Source organism: Oncorhynchus nerka, linkage group LG10 (genome assembly GCF_034236695.1).
Source record: "Oncorhynchus nerka isolate Pitt River linkage group LG10, Oner_Uvic_2.0, whole genome shotgun sequence".
In the NCBI taxonomy this organism is placed as follows: domain Eukaryota; kingdom Metazoa; phylum Chordata; class Actinopteri; order Salmoniformes; family Salmonidae; genus Oncorhynchus; species Oncorhynchus nerka.
The window spans coordinates 62,877,354-62,904,739 of record NC_088405.1 but is presented as its reverse complement, the minus strand read 5'-3'; the positions used below and the strand labels follow the sequence as shown (position 1 = coordinate 62,904,739).

Below are 27,386 nucleotides of genomic sequence, written 5' to 3'. Positions count from 1 at the left end.
ACTTGTTTTAAGGACATTACATCAAAGTTGGATCAGACTGTAGTGTGGTTTTCCACTTTAATTTTGAGTGTGACCTCAAATCCAGACCTCCATTGGTTGATAAATTTGATTTCCATTGATAATTTTTTTGTGATTTTGTTGTCAGCACATTCAACTATGTAAAGAAAAAAGTATTTAATAAGAATATTTCATTAATTCAGATCTAGGATGTGTTATTTTAGTGTTCCCCTTATTTCTTTGAGCAGTGTATATAAAAAACTTTTCGAAAGCTCATATTCTGAGTTAGCCATTAAAAAAGTATGGTCAACAGATCTAAGTATGGACAAATATGACCTTGGCATCCCGTAATCCAAACCATCAACTTATACATTTGAAGTCTGTTCACTGACTGTATTTAACACCAAGGAAACATTCTGCAATGAGATTGGCCCCAACTCCCAACTGTTCGCTGTCTCCCCTGAATCAGGTAGGCACATTCCCTCACATGATGCGAGAGTGCCCTGCAGTTAAATGCTTCTGGGACAAAGTTATACAATTCATTTATAAGTGCATGAATATAAATATTCAATGCTTTGCATCTATTATGTTACTTAACAATGATACAGAGCCTTCAGAAAGTATTCACACCCCTTGATTTACTCCACATTTTGTTGTGTTACAACCTGAATTCAGAATTGATGAACTTGTTTTGTTTTTCTCACCCATCTAAACACAATAACCCATAATGACAAAGTAAAAACATGTTTTTAGACATTTTTGCAACATTAATGAAAATGAAAAACAGAAATATCTCATTTACATAAGTTCTCACACCCCTGTGTCAATACTTTGAAAGAAACACTTTTGGCAGCGATTGCCACTGTGAGTCTTTCTGTATAAGTCTCTAAGAGCTTTCCACACCTGGATTGTGCAACGTTTGCCCATTACTGTTTTCAAAATTCTTCAAGCTCTGTCAAATTGGTTGTTGATCCATTGCTTGACAACCATTTTCAGGTCTTGACATAGATTTTCAAGTAGATTTAATTCAAAGCTGTAGTTCGACTACTCAGGAACATTCACTGTCTTTGTAAGCAACTCCAGTGTAAATTTGGTCTTGTGTTTTAGGTTATTGTCCTTCTGAAAGGTGAATTCATCTCCCAGTGTCTGGTAGAAAGCAGACTGAACAAGGTTTTCCTCTAGGATTGTTCCTGTGCTTAGCTCCATTCCATTTCTTTTTCACACCTGAAAAACTTCCCACTCCTTAACAATTACACGCATACCCATAACATGATGCAGCCACCACTATGCTTGAAAATATGGAGAGTGGTACTCAGTAATGTGTTGTATTGGATTTGCCCCAAATGTAAAACTTTGTATTCAGGACAAAAACTCAATTGCTTTACCACATTTTTTGCAGTATTAATAAAAATTCATCCTGTTTGCAACAGTGCCCTGTTGCAAACATGATGAATGTTTTGTAATATTTTTATTCTGTACAGCAGGGATCATCAACTAAATTCAGCCACGGGACGATTTTGTTCTTTGGTGGATGGTCGGGGGCCGGAACATAATTACAAATCATTTTTAGACTGAAAATGTAATTGTTTGAGTAATTGATAATCATTTTAAATCCTGCTTACACTTTTATACGATCACTTGTGAGAATAATTGGGAACAGATTTTTTAAATGAAAATAACTTGAAGCTGTTTTCCTGGTGTTTTTACAGTATTTTATGTCCCAAAAAAACAAAAAAAATAACATACATTTGAATAAAAAACAACCACGGAATGAGACCATATATCACCCCTGTTAAGCTCCACATATTTGACCCTAATATCCCTGACCTGTGTGTTAAATGTAACACGCATTTAGGTACCTTTTACCATTGCCTGTGGGAATGTGCTGAGATACAAATGTTTTTGAGCTCAGTACTGCGCTATATTTCCAAGATTACCTTTACCCCAATACAACAATCCCTAAACTATGCCTCCTAAATCTTTACCCAGAGAATATCTCTTTACAAGCTAGATGTTCATTTGTTCTCCACTGGAAGCATGTCAGTTCCCCCTCACTTGGTTAAATTGGTTAAAATAATTAATGTCAAGCCTGGCTCTTGAAAAAGAAAGCCCCAGAGTTTCATGATATTTGGGATTAGTTTTGTGAGTTTTTGCAAACTGGTGATATTGTAGAAGCATTGGAATTGTAGATCTGTATATTCTCTATATTTTAGGTGAATATTGGCTATAGTGTGTAATGTGTAAATGTGTAATGTGTAATGTGTAAATGTGTAATGTGTAATGTGTAAATGTGTAATGTGTAATCTGCATTATTATACTTTTTATGTATTTTTATTATTGGAAATGTGAGAAGTTTATTATTGTATTTTTGTGAATGTTTGGTTTCTGTGGGTGGGGAGAGGGTATGTGTGAAGCAAATTATTTCTGTAATTGTTGATTGTCCTATTTGCAACTAATAAAGCTGGTTGAGAGAATGCCAAGAGTGTGCAAAGCTGTCATCAAGGCAAAGGGTGGCTACTTTGAAGAATCACAAATATAAAATATATTTTGACTGTCGTTCTCTTTGCTTATTTGAGCTGTTCTTGCCACAATATGGACTTGGCCTTTTACCAAATAGGGCTATCTTCTGTATACCACCCCTACCTTGTCACAACTTAACTGACTGGCTCAAACTCATTAAGAAGGAAAGAAATTCCACAAATGATCTTTTAACAAGTCACACCTGTTAATTGAAATGCAATTCAGGTGACTACCTCATGAAGCTGGTTGAGAGAATGCCAAGAATGTGCAAAGCTGTCATCAAGGCAAAGGGTGGCTACTTTGAAGAATCTCAAATATAAAATATATTTTGATTTGTTGAACACTTTTTTTGGTTACTACATGATTCCATATGTGTTATGTTGTTGTTTTCCCTATTATTCTACAATGTAGAAAATAGTACAAAATAAAGGAAAACCCCCTGAAATGAGTAGACTGGAACCGTATGTTCTCAGAACGTTAGTCGACCTGTAGGCCGCCAGTTGGGAAACCCTGCAGTACTGGCTTCCTTCTTTTCAGTTTGTCAATTAGGTTAGTATTGTGGAGTAACTACAATGTTGTTGATCCATCCTCAGTGTTCTACTATCACAGCCATTAAACTCTGTAACTGTTTTATTGATGATGTGACTGCTGCCAAAAGCAGCAGGATGAATTCTGAAGTGTTTAGGGCTATAATGTCGTCTCAGATTCAGCCAAATGCTTCAAAACATTGTGAAGCGCATTGGACTGCGCTTCATAGTGCAAATGGACAATGACCCGGAGCATACTGCGAAAGCAACCCAATACTTTTTTTAAGGCAAAGAAGTGGAATGTTCTGCAATGGCCGAGTCAATCACCTGACCTGAATCCAATTGAGCATGCATTTCACTTGCTGAAGGCAAAACTGAAAGCAAAACGCCCCAAGAACAAGCAGGAATTGAAGTCAGCTGTAAAGGCCTGGCAGAGCATCACCAGGGAAGAAACCCAGCATCTGGTGATGTCTATGGGTTCCAGACTTCAGGCAGTCATTGACTGCAAAGGATTTGCAACCAAGTAATAAAACTCACAAAATAATTTATGATTATGTTACTTTTGAGCCCCTAAAATTGAGGGGGCTATGTATAAAAATGTTTATAATTCCTACACGGTTCATACAATAACGTTGACAAAACCCTTAAATTAAAGGTGAAAGTCTACACATCTTGATTGTTTCCTTTCCAATCCATTGTGGCGGCGTACAGAGCAAAAATTATGCAAATTGTGTCATTGTCCAAATTCTTATGGACCTGACTGTATATAGACAGTGTACAAAACATTATGAACACCTGCTCTTTCCATGACATAGATTGACCAGGTGAAAGCTATGACCCCTTATTGATGTCACTTGCTAAATCCACTTCAATCCGTGTAGATGAAGGGGAGGAGACAGGTTAAAGGATTTTTAAGCCTTGAGAAATTGAGACATGGATTGTGTATGTGTGCCTGACCGAAGATTTAAGTGCCTTTGAAGGGGGCATGGTAGTAGGTGCCAGGTGCACCGCTTTGTGACTGAGTAGCAACTCTAGTTGCTAGGGAGGGTGAGAGGGGGAATTGAATGGAGACATGTTGACTTGGTGGAATTGTGGGAATGCAATGGGAGGTTGGGGGTGGAGGTCCACGTCTTTGTCTTTTCCTGTTTATGCTGAATTTATTATAAAATCTGTATGTATTTCTTACAGTTTTAAATTCTTTTGAAGAAACTACAAGTAAAAAAAAACTGCCAGTCTACAGGTACAGGTTTTATAATGGATAATGTACCTGTAACCCTCCCAACAATAAGAAACAGGCACAGCAGTAAGGTTTATGTGAAGCTGGAGTAACAGGAGACAGGTTATTAGGTTTAGAAGAGGTTGCAGTGTGGTATAACCGGAGACAGGTTATTAGGTTTAGAAGAGGTTGCAGTGTGGTATAATTAGGGAAGTTGCGAATTTTCACAGCTTTTTGTTAAAAATCGCGCAACATTTCAGCGCCCTGCTATTCATGCCAGGAATATAGTATATGCATATGATTAGTATGTGTGGATAGAAAACACTCAGACGTTTCTAAAACTGGTTAAATCACGGCTGTGACTATAACAGAACGTGCGTTTCATCGAAAAGTGCAGGAAAATCTGATCACTGAAAATGGAAATAAATATCCATGCGCTACTTCCAGGAATTGTTCAAAGTGAACCGGATTAAATGAGGCCGAGGTTGCAGTGCCTACAGCTTCCACACGATGTCTAGAGTCTTGTCATTTGATTCGGCTTTGATTCTTGGTCAAACCGACACAAGGGAACCGATTCCCTCCGGTCTCCGACCGGATGTTTTGGTTGAGATTTCTACTGACATTATTTTCCGACAGACACCTATAGAATTGACATCACCTCCTGATGAATTTTATCGCTTATTAACGTGTACTAATACCTAAAGTTGCATTACAAAAGTATTTCGAAGTGTTTTGTGAAAGTTTATCGTCGACTTTTTTAATTTTTAGAAGAGGTTGCAGTGTGGTATAACAGGAGACAGGTTATTAGGTTTAGAAGAGGTTGCAGTGTGGTATAACCGGAGACAGGTTATTAGGTTTAGAAGAGGTTGCAGTGTGGTATAACCGGAGACAGGTTATTAGGTTTAGAAGAGGTTGCTGTGTGGTATAACCGGAGACAGGTTATTAGGTTTAGAAGAGGTTGCTGTGTGCTATAACCGGAGACAGGTTATTAGGTTTAGAAGAGGTTGCTGTGTGGTATAACCGGAGACAGGTTATTAGGTTTAGAAGAGGTTGCTGTGTGGTATAACCGGAGACAGTTTATTAGGTTTAGAAGAGGTTGCAGTGTGGTATAACAGGAGACAGGTTATTAGGTTTAGAAGAGGTTGCAGTGTGGTATAACGGGAGACAGGTTATTAGGTTTCAGAAGAGGTTGCAGTGTGAGTGAAATATATTCCTCAGAATATTGCACAAATAATCTCAACACTGTTTCAGAAAAACAATGATCAAACACATCCTAGTCTACATGATCAACATTATAAGACAGCAGATATCACATCGAAAAATATTTATTGCAAGCTTCTGATGACAATGAATGAATACAAAGACACAAAACATATATAAGCTTAAAGGCACGTAAAGTGAAGAGCCTTCCATTCCCTGCCAGTGTTGTAAGTTTCACACCAGTATCAATCTCATTGTCAGGTCCAAAATACATGCTGAGCGTCCTTGGAAGACAGCAGCTGTGGTCACATCACGGTCTTGCTTGCTGGGAGGCGAAGAGTGAATGAACATGTTCAGGATCGTCATACTAATAACGCCATCCTATCTCAACCTTGATTCTGACATTTGAAGATGAAGATGGATATGAGTGCCCTCTGAAGCAGTACAGGTGAAAGTTAACTTAATTATTGATTGAATCCCACCCCGGTGCTGAGGTTTTCTGCCTGGGCATTCTCCTCCCAGTGGTCCTGAGAGCTCCTTTCCTTACCTGCATCTTACTGTAGACCCAGGGCAGCAGGCGGCTGACACGACTATAGACCCCCGGTCTGTCTCTCTTGCCACAGCTATCCCCCCAGCTGGTCACCCCCGCCAGGTACCAGAGCTGGTCTGAGTCTTTACACACCAGGGGACCACCACTGTCCCCCTAGAGGAGGGAGGGAGTGGTAGGGGGAGGGGGAGAAGAAACAGCAGAGAAGGGAAGGAGGGAAGAGAGAGATACAGGGTAAGATTTGTGGACTTCATGTAAGAAACTATGTGGAAGTAGCTACTGCCTGATTGGTCTTAGTGTCCCACTCACCTGGCAGGAGTCCTTGCCTCCTTCCATATCTCCAGCACAGAACATGTTCTGAGAGACCTTACCATTGTACACTGTGTAACTGTTACACACGCTGGAGTCAATGATGTCTACAGACACCCCCATAAGATTCGTGGAGCCACGATCTGAACAGCAAACAAATGACATGCAACAATTTAGAATATCACACCAGATTGCATCATGTTTTCTATCATATGTCTCTTTCTCCCTGCTTGTTCATCCCAATACCAATCACCAGAGGTGTGGACTCCAGTCACAAATATGATGACTTGCAACTCAACTTTGACTTTAACACCAATGACTCGTGACTTGACTTGGACTTGAGCCTTATGACTCGACCTGACTTGATACCCTCCCGAAGCCCAAATATTAAAAATGATGCTATTGAAAAAAGTGTGCAGCACATCAACTCTTCATTTAACGGATTACAGTTTGGGGTCTTTCTCATGGTTACCCATGTATTTCCATGGAAATTATAACGTTTATTTGGAAAGTAATGAATATATAGATATTTTTAAAAGCATTCATGATTTGTGTAAATGTAAAATACTAACTACTACTCTTGTTAAAAATATGAAATGGTATTACATTTGGTGAAGAGCACATTATGACTTATTTAGGACTCGAAACTCAAAGTTTAGGACTTGAGACTTGACTTGTTCCTTGACTTGAGACTTGACTCAGACTTGCCTGTCTTGACTTGGGTCTTGACTTGGGACTTGAGTGCTAAGACTTGAGACTTACTTGTGACTTGTAAAACAATGACTTGGACCCACATCTGCCACACAGTCCCCGAACTGTCATACCATGTGTCACTCACCTGCCCCCGCTTCTGTTGTCCCAAATCCAGAGGTCCAACATCTTGTTCCAGGAGAGAAGATCTTGTCATAGGCAGGCAGACACACAGGCTGGATGTTGTCTGAAATAACAAACATAGACATGTTATGATGGTAATAGTGGTATAAACAATCATATAATATATTGTTAGGTTAAAGGTGAACTCACTGGAGTAGTCTACACGCTGTGTGAGTTTGAGAAGGGTGATGTCATAGTTGTTGGTTTTGTCGTCATAGCTCTCATGGACAATGATCTTCTCCACCATATAAGGGTGAGGCAGCACCATCTGAGAAACCATGCCCACATACACATGCCAGTTATTGGGCACCAGGTACGATGAGACCTTCCTAGAGAGAGTAGAGTTGTTAGGTCACTGTCTTCACTGATCACTGTTCAGCCTAAGCACTGTGCAGTCTTAGTTAGCTCCCTTCAGTTAGCTGTATTCAGTTCCAGCTCTGTAAAGTCCTTGTTATATTCCAGTTCATTTTTGTCTTAGCATTGTTAGGTTTCAAGAGTTTTCTATATCAAGAGTTTTCTATATGTTCTATTTCGTATTGTCATTACTGTTCTGCTGTACATTGTTTCAGTACAGTTCCTTGTCCATTGTCTGCGGTGTTGTCTGTTGTACTGACCTGGGGAAGCAGTGGGCTGCTGTCACCACAAAGTCAGGAGCGATCAGCGTGCCCCCGCAGGTGTGAGAGCGCTGAAAGTGGAGGCTGACCTGCCAAGGCCAATCGCCCAGATTCGCTGCTGATCCCCCTATGATTCTGGACAACTTCTGCCTGCCACAGTCTACCATGGGGACAGAGAGAGGGAGTAAGTCGGTCCATAGTGCTAATACAGCATGGGGATTTGGTCCTCTGTTCATCAGGAGAGCTAGATGAATATCTTTATCGAGCTTGAAAGACCAATGGTTGCCTTTGTGCATTAACTGCCAGAATGTAAAGATCGTTACTCACTGATACACTGCAGGGAGACAGTTTCATTGTTAGGGCAGGATGAGCTACAGAACACAGAAAGAAAGTCACAGTAAATCAGGTCACTATTGAGGTCACATGTTTTCTTTGTCTTCCCCACTTACTCCATCTAATGGTCAAATACTTGGCTCTGTTTAATACTTTTGGTATCTTATCATAACATACAGTATATGAAAAGTGACATGGTGAATGATGACCAGGTGGTGTCTGAGAAAGTCCCGGAAGAATGCCAAGGACTCCAGCGACCCCAGCCACAGACTGCTCTCTCCACGTTACCACCTGCATCTTAAGAGGCTATTGCACTGACTCTTCACACCTGCACCTTAAGAAACTATTTACATAGACTCCCAGCTAGCACATTTGAGTTACTTGGAAGTTGTGGGAACGTACGTTTTTGGTTTCCCATTAATTCTGAGAATTATGCCATTGGTTCACTAACCGAAATGATAGGTTATTTGAAGGTAATTAAATAACGTTCTGAGAACATACAAATCCAGTCAATAGTTTGATACATTCAAGGGTTTTTCTTTATTTTTACTATGTTCTACATTGTAGAAAATTAGTGGGTCTTCCTGAGTGGTGCAGTGGTCTAAGGCACTGCATTGCAGTGCTAGCTGTACCACTAGAGATCCTGGTTCGAATCCAGGCTCTGTCGTAGCTGGCCACGACCGGGAGACCCATTGGGTCCCATTGCTCTCTAGTGACTCCTATAGCAGGCCGGGTGCAATGCATGCTGCCACGGTCACCAGGTGTACGGTGTTTCTCAGCTGGCTTCTGGGTTAAGCAGGCATTGTGTCAAGAAGTAGTGCGTCTTGGCTGGGTTGTGTTTTGGATAAATCACTCACAGTGGCTCTCGACCTTCGCCTTTCCTGAGTCCGTAGATGAGACTAGACTGTAACTACCAATTGGATACCATGAAAAAGGGGTAAAAGTAAAAAAAGAATAATTAAAACTATGAAATAACACATATGGAATCATGTATAACCAAAAACGTGTTAAACAAATCAATATATATTTTATATTTGAGATACTTCAAATTAGCCACCCTTTGCCTTGATGACTTCTTTGCGCACTCTTGGCAATCTCTCAACCAGCTTCATGAGGTAGTCACCTGGAGTGCATTTCAATTAACAGGTGTGCCTTGTTAAAAGTTCATTTGTGGAATTTCTTTCCTCCCTAATGCGTTTGAGCCAATCAGTTGTGTTGTGACAAGGTAGGGGTGGTATGCAGAAGATAGCCCTATTTGGTAAAATACCAAATCCATATTATGCAAGAACAGCTCAAGTAAGCAATGAAAAACGTCAGTGCATCATTACTTTAAGACATGAAGGTCAGTCAAGACATGAAGGTCAGAACTTTGAAAGTTTCTTCAAGTGCAGCTGCAAAAACCATCACCCTGCAGAGGATAAGTTCATTAGAGTTACCAGCCTCAGAAATTGCATCCCAAATAAATGGTTCACAGAGTTCAACTAACAGACACATTCCAACATTAACTGTTCAGAGGAGACTGCATGAATCAGGCCTTCATGGTCGAATTGCTGCAAAGAAACCACTACTAAATGACACCAATAAGAAGAAGATGAGACTTGCCTGGGCCAAGAAACACGAGCAATGGACATTAGACGGGTGGAAATCTGTGTCTTTGTGAGACGCAGAGTAGGTTAACAGATTATCTCTGCATGTGTGGTTCCCACTGTGAAGCATGGAGGAGGAGGTGTGATGGTGCTTTGCTGGTGACACTGTCAGTGATTTATTTAGAATTCAAGGCACACTTAACAAGCATGTCTACCACACTATTCTGCAGCGATACGCCAACCCATCTGGTTTGCGCTTAGTGGGACTATCATTTGTTTTTCAACAGGACAATGATCCAACACATCTCTAGGCTGTGTTGACCAAGAAGGAGAGTGATGGAGTGCTGCATCAAATGACCTGACCTCCACAATCACCTGACCTCAACCCAAATGAGATGGTTTGGGATGAGTTGGACCACAGAGTGAAGGAAAAGCAACCAACAAGTGCTCAGCATATGTGGGAACTCCCTCAAGACTGTTGGAAAAGCATTCCAGGTGAAGCTGGTTGAGAGAATGCCAAGAGTGTGCAAAGCTGTCATCAAGGCAAAATGTGGCTACTTTGGAGAATCGAAAATCTATTTTGATTTGTTTAACACTTTTTTGGTTACTACATGATTCCATGTGCTATATGTCATAGTTTTGATGTTGTCACTATTATTCTACAACATAGAATGGTGTTAAAATGCCATGTTTTTTAACACCTACATTGCTGTTAATTTTAGTTTATTCAAACAGACCCAATTTTTAAGGAAACTAGCTCATTAAGATTAGGTGTGGACAGTTAGTGGGCATGGCCAACACACCTGAACACACTTAACAACATAGAGAATAAAATTAGTTTGTTGACGCTAAGAAAGGAATGCGTTTTTTAAATAACATTCTTAGAACGTTTTCTTGTGTTATTTATGGAAATTTGTCTTAATGTTCTGAGACATGACTTCAAATAGAACCATGAGGAAACCAGCAGAAAATGTTATGCTGAAGTACTGAAACTCCCACAGAAGAACGTTGTTTCTTAATGTTCCCGGAACAATTTGAGAACATTACTTTAAATAGAACCACGAGGACACCTGTAGGAAACATTATGCTGAAGTTCTGAAATTCCGTATGGTTCTCAGACGTGGGAATTTCAGTGCTAGCTAGGTATCCTGCACCATTCCCAGAAGGTTGTATGCAAAAGAACCACAGGACAACCACGCTCTCACCAAGCTCTAAGAAACATATCGTTCTCAGAATGTTATGTGCTAGCTGGGTCTCCACTCACCCACCCACACACATGCACAGTCATAATTTCTGTTACAATTTAATGCTATTCATTTTAACCATGTCACAATTCACTTTAGCACGTCATAGTTTATATTGTATATATTTACAACATCTCCATTTTTTTGTACAACTTTTTTATGACTTATTTGTGAATATTGTTTTATGTGCTGCACTGTTGAGGAGAGCTGGCAAGTAAATATTTCACTGTACCCTTTACACTCTGTATCCTGAGCACGTGACCAATAAACATTGATTTGATGGCCCAAGAAGAGGCTTACTTTTAGTGTGTGATATAATATACACCGAGTATACCAAAAATTAGGAACACCTTCCTAATATCGAGTTGCACCCCCTTTTGCTCTCAGAACAGCTACAATTTGTCAGGGCATGGACTCAAGGTGTCGAAAGCGTTCCAGAGGGATGCTGGGCCATGTTGACTCCAATGCTTCACACAGTTGTGTCAAGTTGGCTGGATGTCCTTTGGGTGGTGGACCATTGTTGATACACACGGGAAACTGTTGAGCGTGAAAAACAGTTGCAGTTCTTGACACAAACCGGACCGCCTGGCACCTACTCCCCGTTCAATGGCACTTCAATATTTTGCCTTGCCCATTCACCCTCTAAGTCTAAATGGTACACACATACAATCCTGTCTCAATTGTCTTATGGCATAAAAATCCTTCTTTTACCTGTCTCCTCCCCTTCATCTACACTGATTGAAGTAGATTTAGAAGGTGACATCAATAAGCTTTCACCTGGATTTACCTGGTAAGTCTATGTCATGGAAAGAGCAGGTGTTCTTAATGTTTAAGCATGTTCTTGGGCAATAATTTATACGGCACTTTGCATAATATGCAAAGAGCTGTTGACGAGTTTGTCCAGAAGTACTTACTTTACTGACACCTTATCCTGGATGGTGTTGGAAGTCTTCCCTGTCACAGTGAGAGTGGTAGAGGACTCATCTTTCACACTGCTAGTGTTATGACTCCTAAATAAATAGATGTAGAGAGAAGTATATGTACACGTCCAGACATCACAACCTAACACACTAAACCCATTGATAGGTATGGTTGAATGGGTTTGCACAGTTCAGCCTTTCGACCACAAGAGGGCAGCAAAAGAGGGGAAGATCTTACACTCTGAAGCCTAGTTGAGCACAGGTCTGGTCAGCCAGGCCCTTGTTCCAGCCACTGTAACACACAGGGAGGAAATTACCAGCGCTGCTTGTCTTCACCTGGAGACCCCCATTCGACCTGAACCTTACTGGATGATACACAGATACATCACTCAATTAGAACATCACTCAATTAGAACATCACTCAACTAGAACATCACTCAATTAGAACATCACTCAATTAGATCATCACTCAATTAGAACATCACTCATCTAGAACATCACTCAATTAGAACATCACTCAATTAGAACACCACTCAATTAGAACATCACTCAATTAGAACATCACTCAACTAGAACATCACTCAATTAGAACATCACTCAACTAGAACATCACTCAATTAGAACATCACTCAATTAGAACATCACTCAATTAAAACATCACTGAATGACACAAATACATGACTCAGCAGTTAGAACTTCACAGGATCACACAGATACATCACACAGATACATCACACAGAACATTACAAATCCATTACACATCTAGAAAGGTTCCCACTGGACACAAACTGGTTGAATTAATGTTGTTTAGACATAATTTGTCAATGCATTGTGACGTGGAATCTACGTGGAAAATACATTTTATTTTTTAATTTTTTTAATCATCAACGTAAACTGTTGTTTTAAGGGGGAAATTTCAACTTCAGGATTATGTCATCATTGTCACCATTTTTCAAAATAGACAAACCTTGAATTTGTACATTTGAAACAACATCAGTTCTTCGATATACTTTGCCTTCAGAAAGTATTCACACCCCTTGACTTTTTCCACATTTTGTTGTGTTACAGCCTGAATTTAAAGTTGATTAAATTGGGATGTTGTGTCACTGGCCTAGACACAATATCCCATAATATCAGCGGAATAATATTTATAGAATTTTTCTGAAATTAATAAAACATTCAAAGTTGAAATGTTTTGAGTCAATAAGTATTCAACCCCTTTGTTATGGTAAGCCTAAATATGTTTATGAGTAAAAATGTGCTTAACAAGGCGCATAATAGTTGCATGTACTCACTCATTGTGCAATAATTGTGTAACGTGATTTTTGAAATACTACCTCATCTCTGTATCCCACACATACAATTATCTATAATGCACCTCAGTCAAGCAGTGAATTCCAAACACAGATTCAAGCACAAGGAACCTCACAAAGAAGGGCACCTATTAGTATTTGTGTAAAACAAAAATATATTGAATATGGTGAAGGTATCAATACACAGAGTCACTACAAAGATACAAGCATCCTTCCTAACTCAGCTGCCAGAGGGGAAGGAAACCACTCAGGGATTTCACCATGATGCCAATGGTGACTTTAAAACAGTTACAGAGTTTAATGGCTGTGATAGGAGAAAACTGAGGATGGATCAACAACATTATAGTTTGGGGCAAATCCGACACAACCCATCACTGAATACCGCTCTTCATATTTTCAAGCAATGTGGTGGCTGCAACATGTTATGGGTATGCTTGTCATCGGCAAGGACCAAAAATAAATGGAATGGAGCTAAGCACAGGCAAAATCCTAGAGGTAAACCTGTTTCAGTCTGCTTTCCAACAGACACTGGGAGACAAATTCACCTATCAGCAGGACAATGACCTAAAACACAAGGCCAAATATACACTGGAGTTGCTTACCAAGATGACATTGAATGTTCCTGAGGTGCCCAGTTACAAATTTGACTTAAATTGGCTTGAAAATCTATGGCAAGACTTGAAAATGGCTGTCTAGCAATAATCAGCAACCAACTTGACAGAGCTCGAAGAATTTTATAAAGAATAATATGCAAGCTGTTAACGCTGCCAAAGGGGATTCTAACGTATTAAGCGGGGGTGTAAAATACTTATGTATATTAGATATTTCTGTATTTGAGCATACAAATACATTTCCAAAACTTATTAAAAACATGTTTTTACTTTGTCAATATGGGGTATTGTGTGTAGATGGGTGAGAACAAAATCTGTTTAATCCATTTTTTATCGCCATCGATAAGAAACATTACTGTGCAGCCGTATTCATTGACCTGGCCAAGGCTTTCGACTCTGTCAATCACTACATCCTCATCGGCAGACTCGATAGCCTTGGTTTCTCAAATGACTGTCTTGCCTGGTTCACCAACTACTTCTCTGATAGAGTTCAGTGTGTCAAATCGGAGGGCCTGTTGTCTGGGCCTCTGGCAGTCTCTATGGGGGTGCCACAGGGTTCAATTCTGGGGCCGTCTCCCTTCTCTGTATACATCAATGATGTCGCTCTTGCTGCTGGTGATTCTCTGATCCACCTCTACGCAGACGACACCATTCTGTATACTTCTGGCCCTTCTTTGGACACTGTGTTAACAACCCTCCAGACGAGCTTCAATGCCATACAACTCTCCTTCCGTGGCCTCCAACTGCTCTTAAATACAAGTAAAACTAAATGCATGCTCTTCAACCGATCGCTGCCTGCACCTGCCCGCCCGTCCAACATCACTACTCTGGACGGTTCTGTCTTAGAATATGTGGACAACTACAAATAACTAGGTGTCTGGTTAGACTGTAAACTCTCCTTCCAGACTCACATCAAACATCTCCACTCCAAAGATAAATCTAGAATTGGCTTCCTATTTCGCAACAAAGCATCCTGCCAAACATACCCTCGTAAAACTGACCATCCTACCGATCCTCGACTTCGGCGATGTAATTGACAAAATAGCCTCCAATACCCTACTCAATAAATTAAATGCAGTCTATTACAGTGCTATCCGTTTTGTCACCAAAGCCCGATATACTACCCACCATTGTGACCTGTACGCTCTCGTTGGCTGGCCCTCGCTTCACACTCGTCGCCAAACCCACTGGCTCCAGGTCATCTACAAGACCCTGCTAGGTAAAGTCCCCCCTTATCTCAGCTCGCTGGTCACCATAGCAGCACCCACCTGTAGCACGCGCTCCAGCAGGTATATCTCTCTGGTCACCCCCAAAACCAATTCTTCCTTTGGCCGCCTCTCCTTCCAGTTCTCTGCTGCCAATGACTGGAACGAACTACAAAAATCTCTGAAACTGGAAACACTTATCCCCCTCACTAGCTTTAAGCACCAGCTGTCAGAGCAGCTCACAGATGACTGCACCTGTACATAGCCCATCTATAATATGCTCCTTTGCACCCCATTATTTTTATTTCTACTTTGCACATTCTTCCACTGCAAATCTACCATTTCAGTGTTTTACTTGCTATATTGCATTTACTTTGCCACCACAGCCTTTTTTTTTTGCCTTTACCTCCCTTATCACACCCCATTTGCTCACATCGTATATAGACTTATTTTTCTACTGTATTATTGACTGTATGTTTGTTTTACTCCATGTGTAACTCTGTGTTGTTGTATGTGTCGAACTGCTTTGCTTTATCTTGGCCAGGTCGCAGTTGTAAATGAGAACTTGTTCTCAACTTGCCTACCTGGTTGAATAAAGGTGAATAAAAAAAACCAAAAAAATCAAAATGAGAACAACAAAATGTGGAATAAGTCAAGGGATAGGAATACTATCTGAAGGCCGGGCAGCACCTCCTGGACAGTTCACATACAGCTATTCAGTTGGTCTCCCCTCCAGGGTTTAACCAAGCCCTGATACGCTTGGAATATTTGGCACTGACTATTACATGTACCAATGTGCGATCATGAGAAGGGTTTTTGAGAGACCTCTTACTAACTAAATATATTACAGTCATTCCAAAAAAGTAGATTTAACAGAGCAAATGAAATGTAACCATACTTTATAAGTCAAATATCATCAATGATACTATTCAGGCCTATATAGCATTTGCAAAGTCATCAACAGCTATTGTCTCAATTCAACCCAGGGTTCAACTATAAATAGACAACACATACTGTATAGGCCTAGGGCGTACAAGTTTTGGTTGATTTCAACTTTAATCTCCAAGTTAATCATTAATATGTTGTATTCACATCTCCAGCTCAACCAAAAATCCAAGTTAAAGATTAGGTAAAAATCAAATCAACATTTTTCTAAGTGCATTTAAAGTTTGATTAGACGATATTTAGTCCTATTCTTTAACTTGGATTTTTGGTTGAGATGGCGACGTGAATCCAACATATCAATTATTAATTTGTAGACAAACTGAATATTGAATTGTATTTAGTTGTCAATGCAACCAAATATCAACATTTGAAGGAGATATTAGGGTGGTATATTTAGGGTGATATATATATTCTGCTTGGATAGTTCCATCTGTGTCATTGACTTAGTCTGGCTTTAATTCCAGTTTGTCTACAGATTCAAAATTGATATGTTGGATTCAAGTCTCCATCTCAAACAAAAATCTAAGTTAAAGAATAGTACTAAATCAAACTTTAAATGCACTTTAAAGGAAGCTTGATTTGATTTTGATTCTTAGTTGAGATGGAGACATAATTCGAACATATAAATGATTCATTTCTAGACATATGGAATTTGTGGACAACCTAACACAATTCAATATCACTTTTGCAATATAGTAAATAGCCTATTAACTTGTTAACAAAATATTTGTTTTAAAGTAAAGAATAGGATTATGCCATTGGTTCAGATGAAACTATCCAAGCATTAGATATCCATTAAATGTTGATATTTGGTTGCGTTGTCAACCAAACACAATTTAATTTAAGACTATAAAGTTAAGACTATAAAGTTAAGTTTAAAGTTAAGACTATCTTACAAATCAATGGAACAGCATTTATTCAGCCTTAAAATGAGCAACACATCTATGGCCACATTTTGAGGTTAGCCTACTGTAACTATAAATGTATTTTTATGTGATAATAGAAAGTGTGGATGTTCAAGCTAACATGCAAAGGTTGCAGCTCTGTGGAGATCTTCACAATTGCTGTAACAATCTATGCAGAATCTTGAACAGCATTGATCAACTGCAACCCAGGTCATGTGGTTGTGCTATTAGATGAAGTACAATGATACACGTTCATCTGTTGTAATAAATACAACATATCTGACATGCATTCCCATTTGAACTTTGTTGTGCTTTTAAATTGTTGAAAGTGCAGTGATAAAACATTTAGTTGACCACTAAATCTGACTAAACCAAACTTTTACATTGGAATTTGGTTGTGCTTTTAGATGGTTGAAAGCATAGTCATATAACATTGGGAATTCAACAAACTTCTGCCGGTCTTTTTGAGTGGGTGAATAACGGTTGAAATCTCATCGATCAACGCCTCAACCAAAGATGACCCACATTTCCACGTAGAAGTGACGTGGTGTGACCAGTGTTTTGCTTCTATTTTTGTTACTGACAACAAAAACTAGGTGTGGCGACAAGGGTACTGACCACAATTGGTCTCATCACTGCCCAGTTTGCAGTCCCATCGGCCGTCACACTCCACGGTGTTGGAGGGGCAACTGTCTTTCTCCATCTCGCTCAGGGAGCCAGACACCAGGGATGGGCCATAACGCACTGGACAGAGGTCATAGGTCAAAGAGAACAAGTCAAATGATATACAGAGCTGTGGAAGCCCCCATGGTAATGCTTAATACATACCAACACAATATCATATATATTGCATTCACACGATACCCTAAATATGGAATTTATGATTGTCATACATTTACACATATTTAATTGTTACATTATGTCCATGTTAGATTATGTTGTATTGTATTACATTATGTCCATATAGTTTAATGTTGTACTGTATGAGTTCTCTGTAAGTTACTGGTTGGGTTACCTCCCAGCCAGATAGCGATAGCGAGGAGGACCAGCAGTAGGGTGGTCCCTCCTGATCCTCCGTAACAGCAGGAACTGTTCCCACATGATAAGCACTTTTTTCGACGTTGGGCTGCAAGAGGAGACCAGGGACATTTTTCAGTTTACAGTTTGATAAAGTTGGGAGGCAAAAAAAGCTTAGGATTAAGAAAGAGAAAAGTTTCGGATATAGAAAGAGAGATTTGCATTACAGAGATAGAGTGATGGCACCCTCTCATATAAATAGTTAGGGGCAGGAATGTACTGTATATCAAGGATTGGAGTAGTAGAAGGGAACACCAGGAACTTACGGGCGCCCTGGGAAACATGGACGACATTTACATGTGCCATAGGCTGGGGGATGTAGTAAGGCTGAGAAGGGGGGTCAGACATCCCTCTGGCCCCCACCACCTCTCCATACTCAGGAGGGGGCTGGGTGGGCACTGCTACTGAGTAGTATGGGGGTGGGCAGTCACTGTTCTGAGGGGAGAAGGAAGAGGAGAGTCAGGTGGGTTCTCATTGGCATTAGTAGGCTATGTACCTGGTCAACTTCTAAAGACAGGCAGGTATATAATATGTATATCTGAAGCTTAGCTCTAGCCTGAATCCTACACCACCCTAACACACAATATCTAGCCTGAATCCTACACCACCCTAACATACAATATCTAGCCTGAATCCTACACCACCCTAACACACAATATCTAGCCTGAATCCTACACCACCCTAACACACAATATCTAGCCTGAATCCTACACCACCCTAACACACAATATCTAGCCTGAATCCTACACCACCCTAACACACAATATCTAGCCTGAATCCTACACCACCCTAACACACAATATCTAGCCTGAATCCTACACCACCCTAACACACAATATCTAGCCTGAATCCTACACCACCCTAACACACAATATCTAGCCTGAATCCTACACCAGCCTAACACACAATATCTAGCCTGAATCCTACACCACCCTAACACACAATATCTAGCCTGAATCCTACACCACCCTAACACACAATATCTAGCCTGAATCATACACCACCCTAACACACAATATCTAGCCTGAATCCTACACCACCCTAACACACAATATCTAGCCTGAATCCTACACCACCCTAACACACAATATCTAGCCTGAATCCTACACCACCCTAACACACAATATCTAGCCTGAATCCTACACCACCCTAACACACAATATCTAGCCTGAATCCTACACCACCCTAACACACAATATCTAGCCTGAATCCTACACCACCCTAACACACAATATCTAGCCTGAATCCTACACCACCCTAACACACACCGACAACAGACCGAACCTATAAAAACAGGGCATATTGTATAGGGGAGCATCCATTACAGAACCATACTAGACTGGATGGTCCTGTGGACCTCCAGTGTCTCCTCAGTGAGGTTCCTTTGTGTTGTTTTTGTTGCTATTCACATGCCTGATGGACACTTAGGCAATCACAAACAGACAGTTATGCACCATGACCCAACATGTGATTATAGATCTGGACACATCACCAGCTAAACACCAGGAAGAATAACAGGTTCCTCAAGGATGCACTTGTTCTTATCTCTAAAAAATAGCTGAATGTTTCTTAGAATTGTTACTATGACACCAGTTTCATTGTATCACTAATAGTTCCAATTTGTCAAATTACTTGATGTCTTATAAATCAATCTGCTATTAATAGAAAGTGTCATTTTATAGTTTCAGTTCTAATTAACCATTGTCTGAAGCCAGTAACCAGAAATGTTTACCTAAAATCGTTCCCTCTTCTTGATAAGGAAGAAACCTACTATTTTTTTCCCCATCAGGAGACTGAAAAGATTTGGCATGGGCCCTCAGATCCTCAAAAGGTTCAACAGCTGCACCATCAAGAGCATCCTGACTGGTTGCATCACCTACTGGTATGGCAACTGCTCGGCTTCATACCTCAAGGCATGACAGAGGGAAGTGCGTACGGCCCAGTACATCACTGAGGCCAAGCTTCCTGCCATCCAGGATCTCTATACCAAGCCGTGTCAGAGAAAGGCCCTAAAAATTGTCAAGGACTCCAGCCACTCTAGTTATAGACTGTTCTCTCTGCTACCGCACAGCAAGTGGTACCGGAGCGCCAAATCTAGCCCAAGAGGCTTTTAAACAGCTTCTACCCCCAAACCGTAAGACTCCTGAACATCTAGTCAAATGGCTACCCAGACTATTTGCTACTCTCTGTTATTATCTATACATAGTCACTTTAATAACTCTACCTACATGTACATATTACCTCAATTACCTCGATTAACCGGTGCAACTACACACATTGACTCTGTACCGGTTCCCCCTGTTAATAGTCTTGCTATTGTTATTTTACTGCTGCTCTTTAACTACTTCTAACTTTTATTTCTTATTCTTATTTGTATTTTTTAAACTGCATTGCTGGTTAGGGGCTTGTAAGTAAGCATTTCACTGTAACGTATTGTATTCAGCGCATGTGACTAATAAAATCTTATTTGATTTTGATAAAATGTTTATCTGATGTTGCTGATTAAGTTCTGCTTGTTCAAACAGCACAACTGATTAACAAAGACTGTAGGCTATAGGTGTGGTATATGACAAACATTGATATGGGAGGTGTGTTTTTAAGTGCATGAGATGATCTTAACAATATTCTAACACACACACCCATCAGTGTCACATGTTCACGAAAACATGGCTCACTCGTGATTGGCTCACTCGTGATACGTTATCAGAGTCGGTACAGCCACCTGGTTTCTTCACGCATTGCGCCGACAGAAACAAACATCTCTCTGGTAAGAAGAAGAAGGGGGTGTATGCCTTATGATTAACTAGTCGTGGTGTGATCATAACAACATACAGGAACTCAAGTCCTTTTGTTCACCTGACCTAGAATTCCTTACAATCAAATGCCGACCGCATTATCAACCAAGAGAATTCTCTTTGATTATAATCACAGTCGTGTATATTCCCCCCCAAGCAGACACATCGACGGGCCTGAAAGAACTTCATTGGACTCTATGTAAAATGGAAACCACATATCCTGAGGCTGCATTTATTGTAGCTGGGGATCCGCCAGAACTGCCAGTCGGCCAGGATCCGCCAGTCGGCCAGGATCTGCCAGAACTGCCAGTCGGCCAGGATCTGCCAGTCGGCCAGGATCTGCCAGTCAGCCAGGATCAGTTAGATCCGCCATTCAGCCAGGATCCGCCAGTCTGCCAGGATCCACCAGTCAGCCAGGATCCGCCAGAAGTGCCAGTCAGCCAGGATCTGCCAGATCCGCTAGTCAGCCAGGATCCGCCAGTCAGCCAGGATCTGCCAGTCAGCCAGGATCTGCCGGAACCACCAGCCAGCCAGGATCTGGTAGATCCATCAACCTGCCTGAGCTTCCTCTCACTCCTGAGCTTCCTCTCACTCCTGAGCTTCCCCTCGGTCCCGAACTTCCCCTCGGTCCCGAGCTTCCCCTCGGTCCCGAGCTTCCCCTCAGTCCTGAGCTACCTCAGTCCAGTGGGGCCCGTTGTTAGGTTTTCTAGGCCAAGGTTAGCGGCGAGGGTCGCCACTCAAGGGACACTAAGGAGGTGGACTAAGACAATTATGGAGTGGGGTCCACGTCCAGCGCCAGAGCCGCCACCGCGGACAGATGCCCACCCAGACCCTCCCCTATAGGTTTAGGTTGTGCGTTCAGAGTCCGCACCTTGGGGGGGGGTTCTGTCACGTTCTGTCCATCGTTCGTATGTGTTTTCCTTGTTTTAGTGTTGGTCAGGACGTGAGCTGGGTGGGCATTCTATGTTGTGTGTCTGGTTTGTCTATTTCTATGTTTGGCCTGATATGGTTCTCAATCAGAGGCAGGTGTTAGTCATTGTCTCTGATTGGGAACCATATTTAGGTAGCCTGTTTTGTGTTGGGTTTTGTGGGTGATTGTTCCTGTCTCTGTGTTTTCACCAGAAAGGACTGTTTAGGTTTTCACTTTTCTTGTTTTGTATAGTCTGTTCATGTATAGTTGTCTTTATTAAAAACATGAATAACCACCACGCTGCATTTTGGTCCGCCTCTCTTTCACCAGAAGAAAACCCTTACAGCTAATCTGAAAACAAGGCTCCCTAAATTTTATCAGCATATCGAATGCGCGACCCGGGCTGGGAAAATTCTGGATCATTGTTACTCTAACTTCTGCGATGCATACAAAGCCCTCCCTCGCCCTCCTTTCGGCAAATTTGAATTTACCATTTTGTTTATCCCAGCCTATAGACAGAAACTTAAACAGGAAACGCCCGTGCTCAGGTCTGTTCAACGCTGGTCCAACCAATCTGATTCCACGCTTCAAGATTGCTTCGATCACGTGGACTGGGATATGTTCCGGATAGCGTAGAACAACAGCATTGATGTATATGCTGATTCGGTGAGCGAGTTTATTAGCAAGTACATTGTACCAACAGCGACTATTAAAACCTTCCCCAACCAGAAACCGTGGTTTGAAGGCAGCATTCGTGCAAAGCTGAAAGCGCGAACCACTGCTTTTAATCAGGGCAAGGTGACCGGAAACATCAAATACAAACAGTGTAGCTATTCCCTCCGCAAGGCAATCAAACAAGCTAAGCGTCAGTATAGAGACAAAGTAGAGTCGCAATTCAACGGCTCAGACACGAGAGGAATGTGGCATGGTCTACAGTCAATCACAGACTACAAAATGAAAACCAGCCCCATCGCGGACCCTGATGTCTTGCTCCCAGACAAACTAAACAACTTCTTAGCTCGCTTTGAGGACAATACAGTGCCACCGACACGGCCCGCTAGCAAAACCCGTGGACTCTCCTTCACCGCAGCCAACGTGAGTAAAACATTTAAACATGTTATCCCTCACAAGGCTGCAGGCCCAGACGGCATCCCCAGCCGCGCCCTCAGAGCACGCGCAGACCAGCTGGCTGGTGTGTTTACGGACATATTCAATCAATCCCTATCCCAGTCTGCTGTTCACACATGCTTCAAGAGGGCCACCATTGTTCCTGTTCCCAAGAAAGCTAAGGTAACTGAGCTAAACGACTATCGCCCCGTAGCACTCACTTCCGTCATCATGACGTGCTTTGAGAGACTAGTCTAGGATCATATCACCTCCACCCTACCTGACACCCTAAACTCACGCCAATTTGCTTACCGCCCCAACCAGTCCACAGACGACTCAATCGCAATCACACTGTACACTGCCCACTGCCCTAACCCATCTGGACAAGAGGAATACCTCTTGTAAGAATTCTGTTCATGTAAGAATACTGTTCATCGACTACAGCCCAGCATTTAACACCATAGTACCCTGGGTCCCGACCCCGCCCTGTGCAACTGGGTCCTGGACTTTGACAGGCCGCCCCCAGGTGGTGAGGGTAGGTAACAACATCTCCACCCCGCTGATCCTCAACACTGGGTCCCCACAAGGGTGCGTTCTCAGCCCTCTCCTGTACTCCCTGTACACCCACGACTGCGTGGCCTTGCACGCCTCCAACTCAATCATTGGTAGGCTTGATTACCAACAACGACGAGACGGCCTACAGGGAGGAGGTGAGGGCCCTCGGAGCGCCTCTTCAACCTCAGGAGGCTGAAGAAATTTGGCTTGTCACCAAAAACACTCACAAACTTTTACAGATGCACAATCGAAAGCATCCTGTCGGTCTGTATCAACGCCTGGTACGGCAACTGCTCCACCCACAACTGCAAGGCTCTCCAGAGTGAGTAGTTTGGTCTGCACAACGCATCACTGGGGGCAAACTACCTGCCCTCCAAGACACATACACCACCCGATGTCACAGGAAGACCAAAAAGATCATCAAGGACAACAACCACCCGAGCCACTGCCTGTTCACCCCACTATCATCCAGAAGGCGAGCTCAGTACAGGTGCATCAAAGCTTGGACCGAGAGACTGAAAAACAGCTTCTATCTCAAGGCCATCAGACTGTTAAACAGCCATCACTAACAATGAGTGGCTGCTGCGAACATACAGACTCAAATCTCTAGCCACTTTAATAATTAAAAATTGGATGTAAAAAATCTATCAATAGTCACTTTAAACAATGCCACTTTATATCATGTTAACTTACCCTACATTACTCATCTTGTCACGTCCTGACCTTAGTTCCTTTGTTATGTTTCTTGTTTAGGTTGGTCAGGGCGTGAGTTGGGGTGAGCATTCTATGTGTTGTTCTAGTTTTGGTTTTCTATGTGTTTGGCCTGGCATGGTTCTCAATCAGAGGCAGTTGTCAATCGTTGTCTCTGATTGAGAACCATACTTAGGTAGCCTGTTTTTCCCACTTGATTTGTGGGTAGTTGTTTTCTGTTAAGTGTGTCTGCACCAGACAGAACTGTTTCGGTTTCATTTTTTGGTTCTCTTGTTGGTTTTTGTCATGAAGTGTTCCGTTCTATTAAATATCATGAACACTTACCACGCTGCGTATTGGTCCGATCTCTCATACTCCTCGTCAGAGGAAGACGAAGAGGACAGCCATTACACACCTCATATGTATGTACTGTACTCTATACCATCTACTGCATCCTTCTATGCCTTTTGGCCATCGCTCATCCATATATTTATATGTACATATTCTTATTCATTCCTTTACACTTGTGTGTATAAGGTAGTTGTTGTGAAATGGTTAGATTACTTGTTAGATATTACTGCATGGTCGGAACTAGAAGCACAAGCATTTCGCTACACTCGCGTTAACATCTGCTAACTATGTCTCACTATGTATGTGACCAATAACATTTTATTTGATTTGCTCTGCGTAATGTGGGAAATGCTGAGAAGTGATTGCACCAACACATTGACCCTAGTGAGAGAAAATCTACTCAGTGGACACTAACCAGAACGGAAAATTACTGATCAATGAAACACAATTGAATTAACTAGCAACAATTGAAATACAGGATCCAATTCCATGAAATACAAATGGAAATGCCTCAATCTTCCACTAACCTTACATTTAAATAATGTCCACTACATGACCAAAAGTATGTGGACACCTGCTCGTCGAACATCTTATTCCAAAAACATGGGCATTAATACGGTGTTGGTCCACGCTTTGCTGCTTTAACAGCCTCCACTCACAGGCTTTCCACTAGATGTTGGAACATTGCTGTGTGGATTTGCTTCTATTCAGCCACAAGAGCATTAGTGAGGTCAGGCACTGATCTCGGTCGATTAGACCTGACTCACAGTCGGCGTTCCATTTCGGCCCAAAGGTGTTCGATGGAGTTGAGGTCAGGGCTCTGTGCAGGCCAGTCAAGTTCTTCCACACCGATCTCAACAAACCATTTCTATATGGACCTCGCTTTAAGCACAGGGCATTGTCATGCTGAAATAGGAAAGGGCCTTCCCAAACTGTTGCCACAGTGTTGGAAACACAGAATCTTATAGAATGTCATTTTATGCTGTAGAGTTAAGATTTTCCTTCACTGGAACTAAGGGCCTAGTCTGAACCATGAAAAAAAGCCCCAGACCATTATTCCTCCTCCACCAAACTTTACAGTTGGCACTATGCATTGGGGCAGGTGGCGTTCTCCTGGCATCCGCCAAACCCAGATTCGTCCGTCGGACTGCCAGATGTTTAAGCGTGATTCATCACTCCAGAGAACACGTTTCCACTTCTCCAGAGTCCAATGGAGGCGAGCTTAACAACACACCAGCCAACGCTTGGCATTGCGCATGGAGATCTTAGGCTTGTGAGCGGCTGCTCAGCCATGGAAACCCATTTCCTTAAGCTCCCGATGAACAGTTCTTGTGCTGACGTTGCTTCCAGAGGCAGTTTGGAACTCGGTAGTGAGTGTTGCAACCGAGGACAGATGATTTTTACACGCTACACGCTTCAGCACTTGCATTCTGTGAGCCTACCACTTCGCGGCTGAGCCGTTGTTGCTGCTAGATGTTTCCACTTTACAGTAACAGCACTTGCAGTTGACTGGATTTGATGAACTGACTTGTTGGAAAGGTGGCATCCTATGACGGTGCCGCGTTGAAAGTCACTGAGCTCTTCAGTACGGGCCATTCTACTGCCAACGTTTGTCTATGGAGATTGCATGGCTGTGCACTCGATTTTATACACCTGTCACCAACGGTGTGGTTGAAATAGCCGAATCCACTCATTTGAAGGGGTGTCCACATACACTACATGGCCAAAAGTATCTCAAACATGCAGGGACATCAGGTAAAAACTAAACCGGACAATGTTTTGTATCAAACCTAAGAGTTTTTCCTACGAAGTTAGGTCACTGTTGCCAATTGGACATGTCTGAAGAGTTGTAAAATAGAGTAAATCCACCTACCTGGTCATGTTCCATCTGTGTGTTTGGAAGCCTACAGTCACTGTGGCCCTCTGGGGACAGGTGGCCTCACTGGGATCTGGGTCAATTCTACAGGAGAGATTCTATAGCTTGGTAAGTCTCTCTCCAGTCTCTGTCCGTTCGCTGTGCTTTAGTGTCTCCGCCTGAATCTGAACTCCATTCACACTACAGGCACTGGTATCCAATCCTCTGTCCCTCCCTCCACCTTTTCTCTTCAATGCTGGCCAAACTGGTTCCATCATGGAAAGTAGGTGAGGTGATTTGTGATACATGCACAGCCAGCAGAAACACACTAATTCAGATTTTTTTTACGTTGTTTTCTAAAGAGATCATTTCAATGACTAAAAACAATTACAATATCTTAGGTTATCTATGAAGATTAAACCAAATTCACTGTAAGATTAAAAAAACACTGTAACAAGTACAAATTGACACATTGAACAAACAATCATCCTAAGCACAATAGTGTTTCTAGGCTACTATAGACATACTGTATCTATTGTGGTACATAATGTTCATGTGTTCAGAAATACACAACGTCTGACAAACTAAATAGTACAAAGTCATAAAACTGAAATACCAGAAGAAAGCTTGAAGGGATTCTCAGACTGGAGTATAAGGTTGTAATTCCATGATTATCACTACAGAGATCAGGCTGACTGAATAGAACAATATGTATTGGTTTGGAAATGTTCCAACCTCCATACAGGACACACAAACCATTTTCACCTTTACCAATGACGCCACAACTCAAACGCTGTTTTGAGTATCCTCCCCAAATGAAATAAGCACCTGTCAACAATACCCCAGCACAGACAATTCACCGTACATTCCACGTTGGTTCAATGTCATTTCATTGGAATGAAGTGGAAACAACGTTGATAGAACCAGTATGTGCCCGGTGGGAAAGGTGCTATAGGGGGGTGACTTGTACACACAATGACTGCACTACATTCCTTTTGGTTACATAAATACAACCAGAAATGTCCCAACTGTGGATGTTTTTGAGAGTAGAACGATTGCTATCACTTAAGTACTTTACTATCACTTCTTAATCGAAAACATTAATGCAAATACACCTCTCCTGGTGAGAATAACAAACAAACTATGTTTAGCTTTCAGTGGATATATATATTTTTTAATCA

At 41.7% G+C, this 27,386-nt stretch overlaps 1 protein-coding gene across 2 annotated transcripts; it reads right to left on the bottom strand.

Annotated features, from left to right (window-relative positions):
* Positions 1–5,569: 5,569 nt before the first annotated feature.
* Positions 5,570–27,081, bottom strand: tmprss13b (transmembrane serine protease 13b). 2 transcript variants are annotated; one of them, XM_029646876.2, is made up of 14 exons: positions 26,971–27,081; positions 26,224–26,470; positions 18,209–18,377; positions 17,881–17,991; positions 17,484–17,609; positions 12,125–12,251; positions 11,881–11,976; positions 8,131–8,174; positions 7,804–7,963; positions 7,340–7,518; positions 7,155–7,253; positions 6,317–6,459; positions 6,008–6,163; positions 5,570–5,785 (listed from the first exon to the last, which is right to left on the bottom strand). In XM_029646876.2, exons 2-14 carry the CDS (start codon positions 26,236–26,238, stop codon positions 5,771–5,773), a joined length of 1,440 nt encoding a protein of 479 aa, XP_029502736.1. In that variant the 5' UTR covers positions 26,239–26,470; positions 26,971–27,081; the 3' UTR covers positions 5,570–5,770. The 2 variants fall into 2 exon arrangements, with proteins under 2 accessions (XP_029502736.1, XP_029502735.1); XM_029646875.2 differs by lacking the exon at positions 26,971–27,081 and adding an exon at positions 26,822–26,928.
* Between the last annotated feature and the right edge of the window lie 305 nt (positions 27,082–27,386).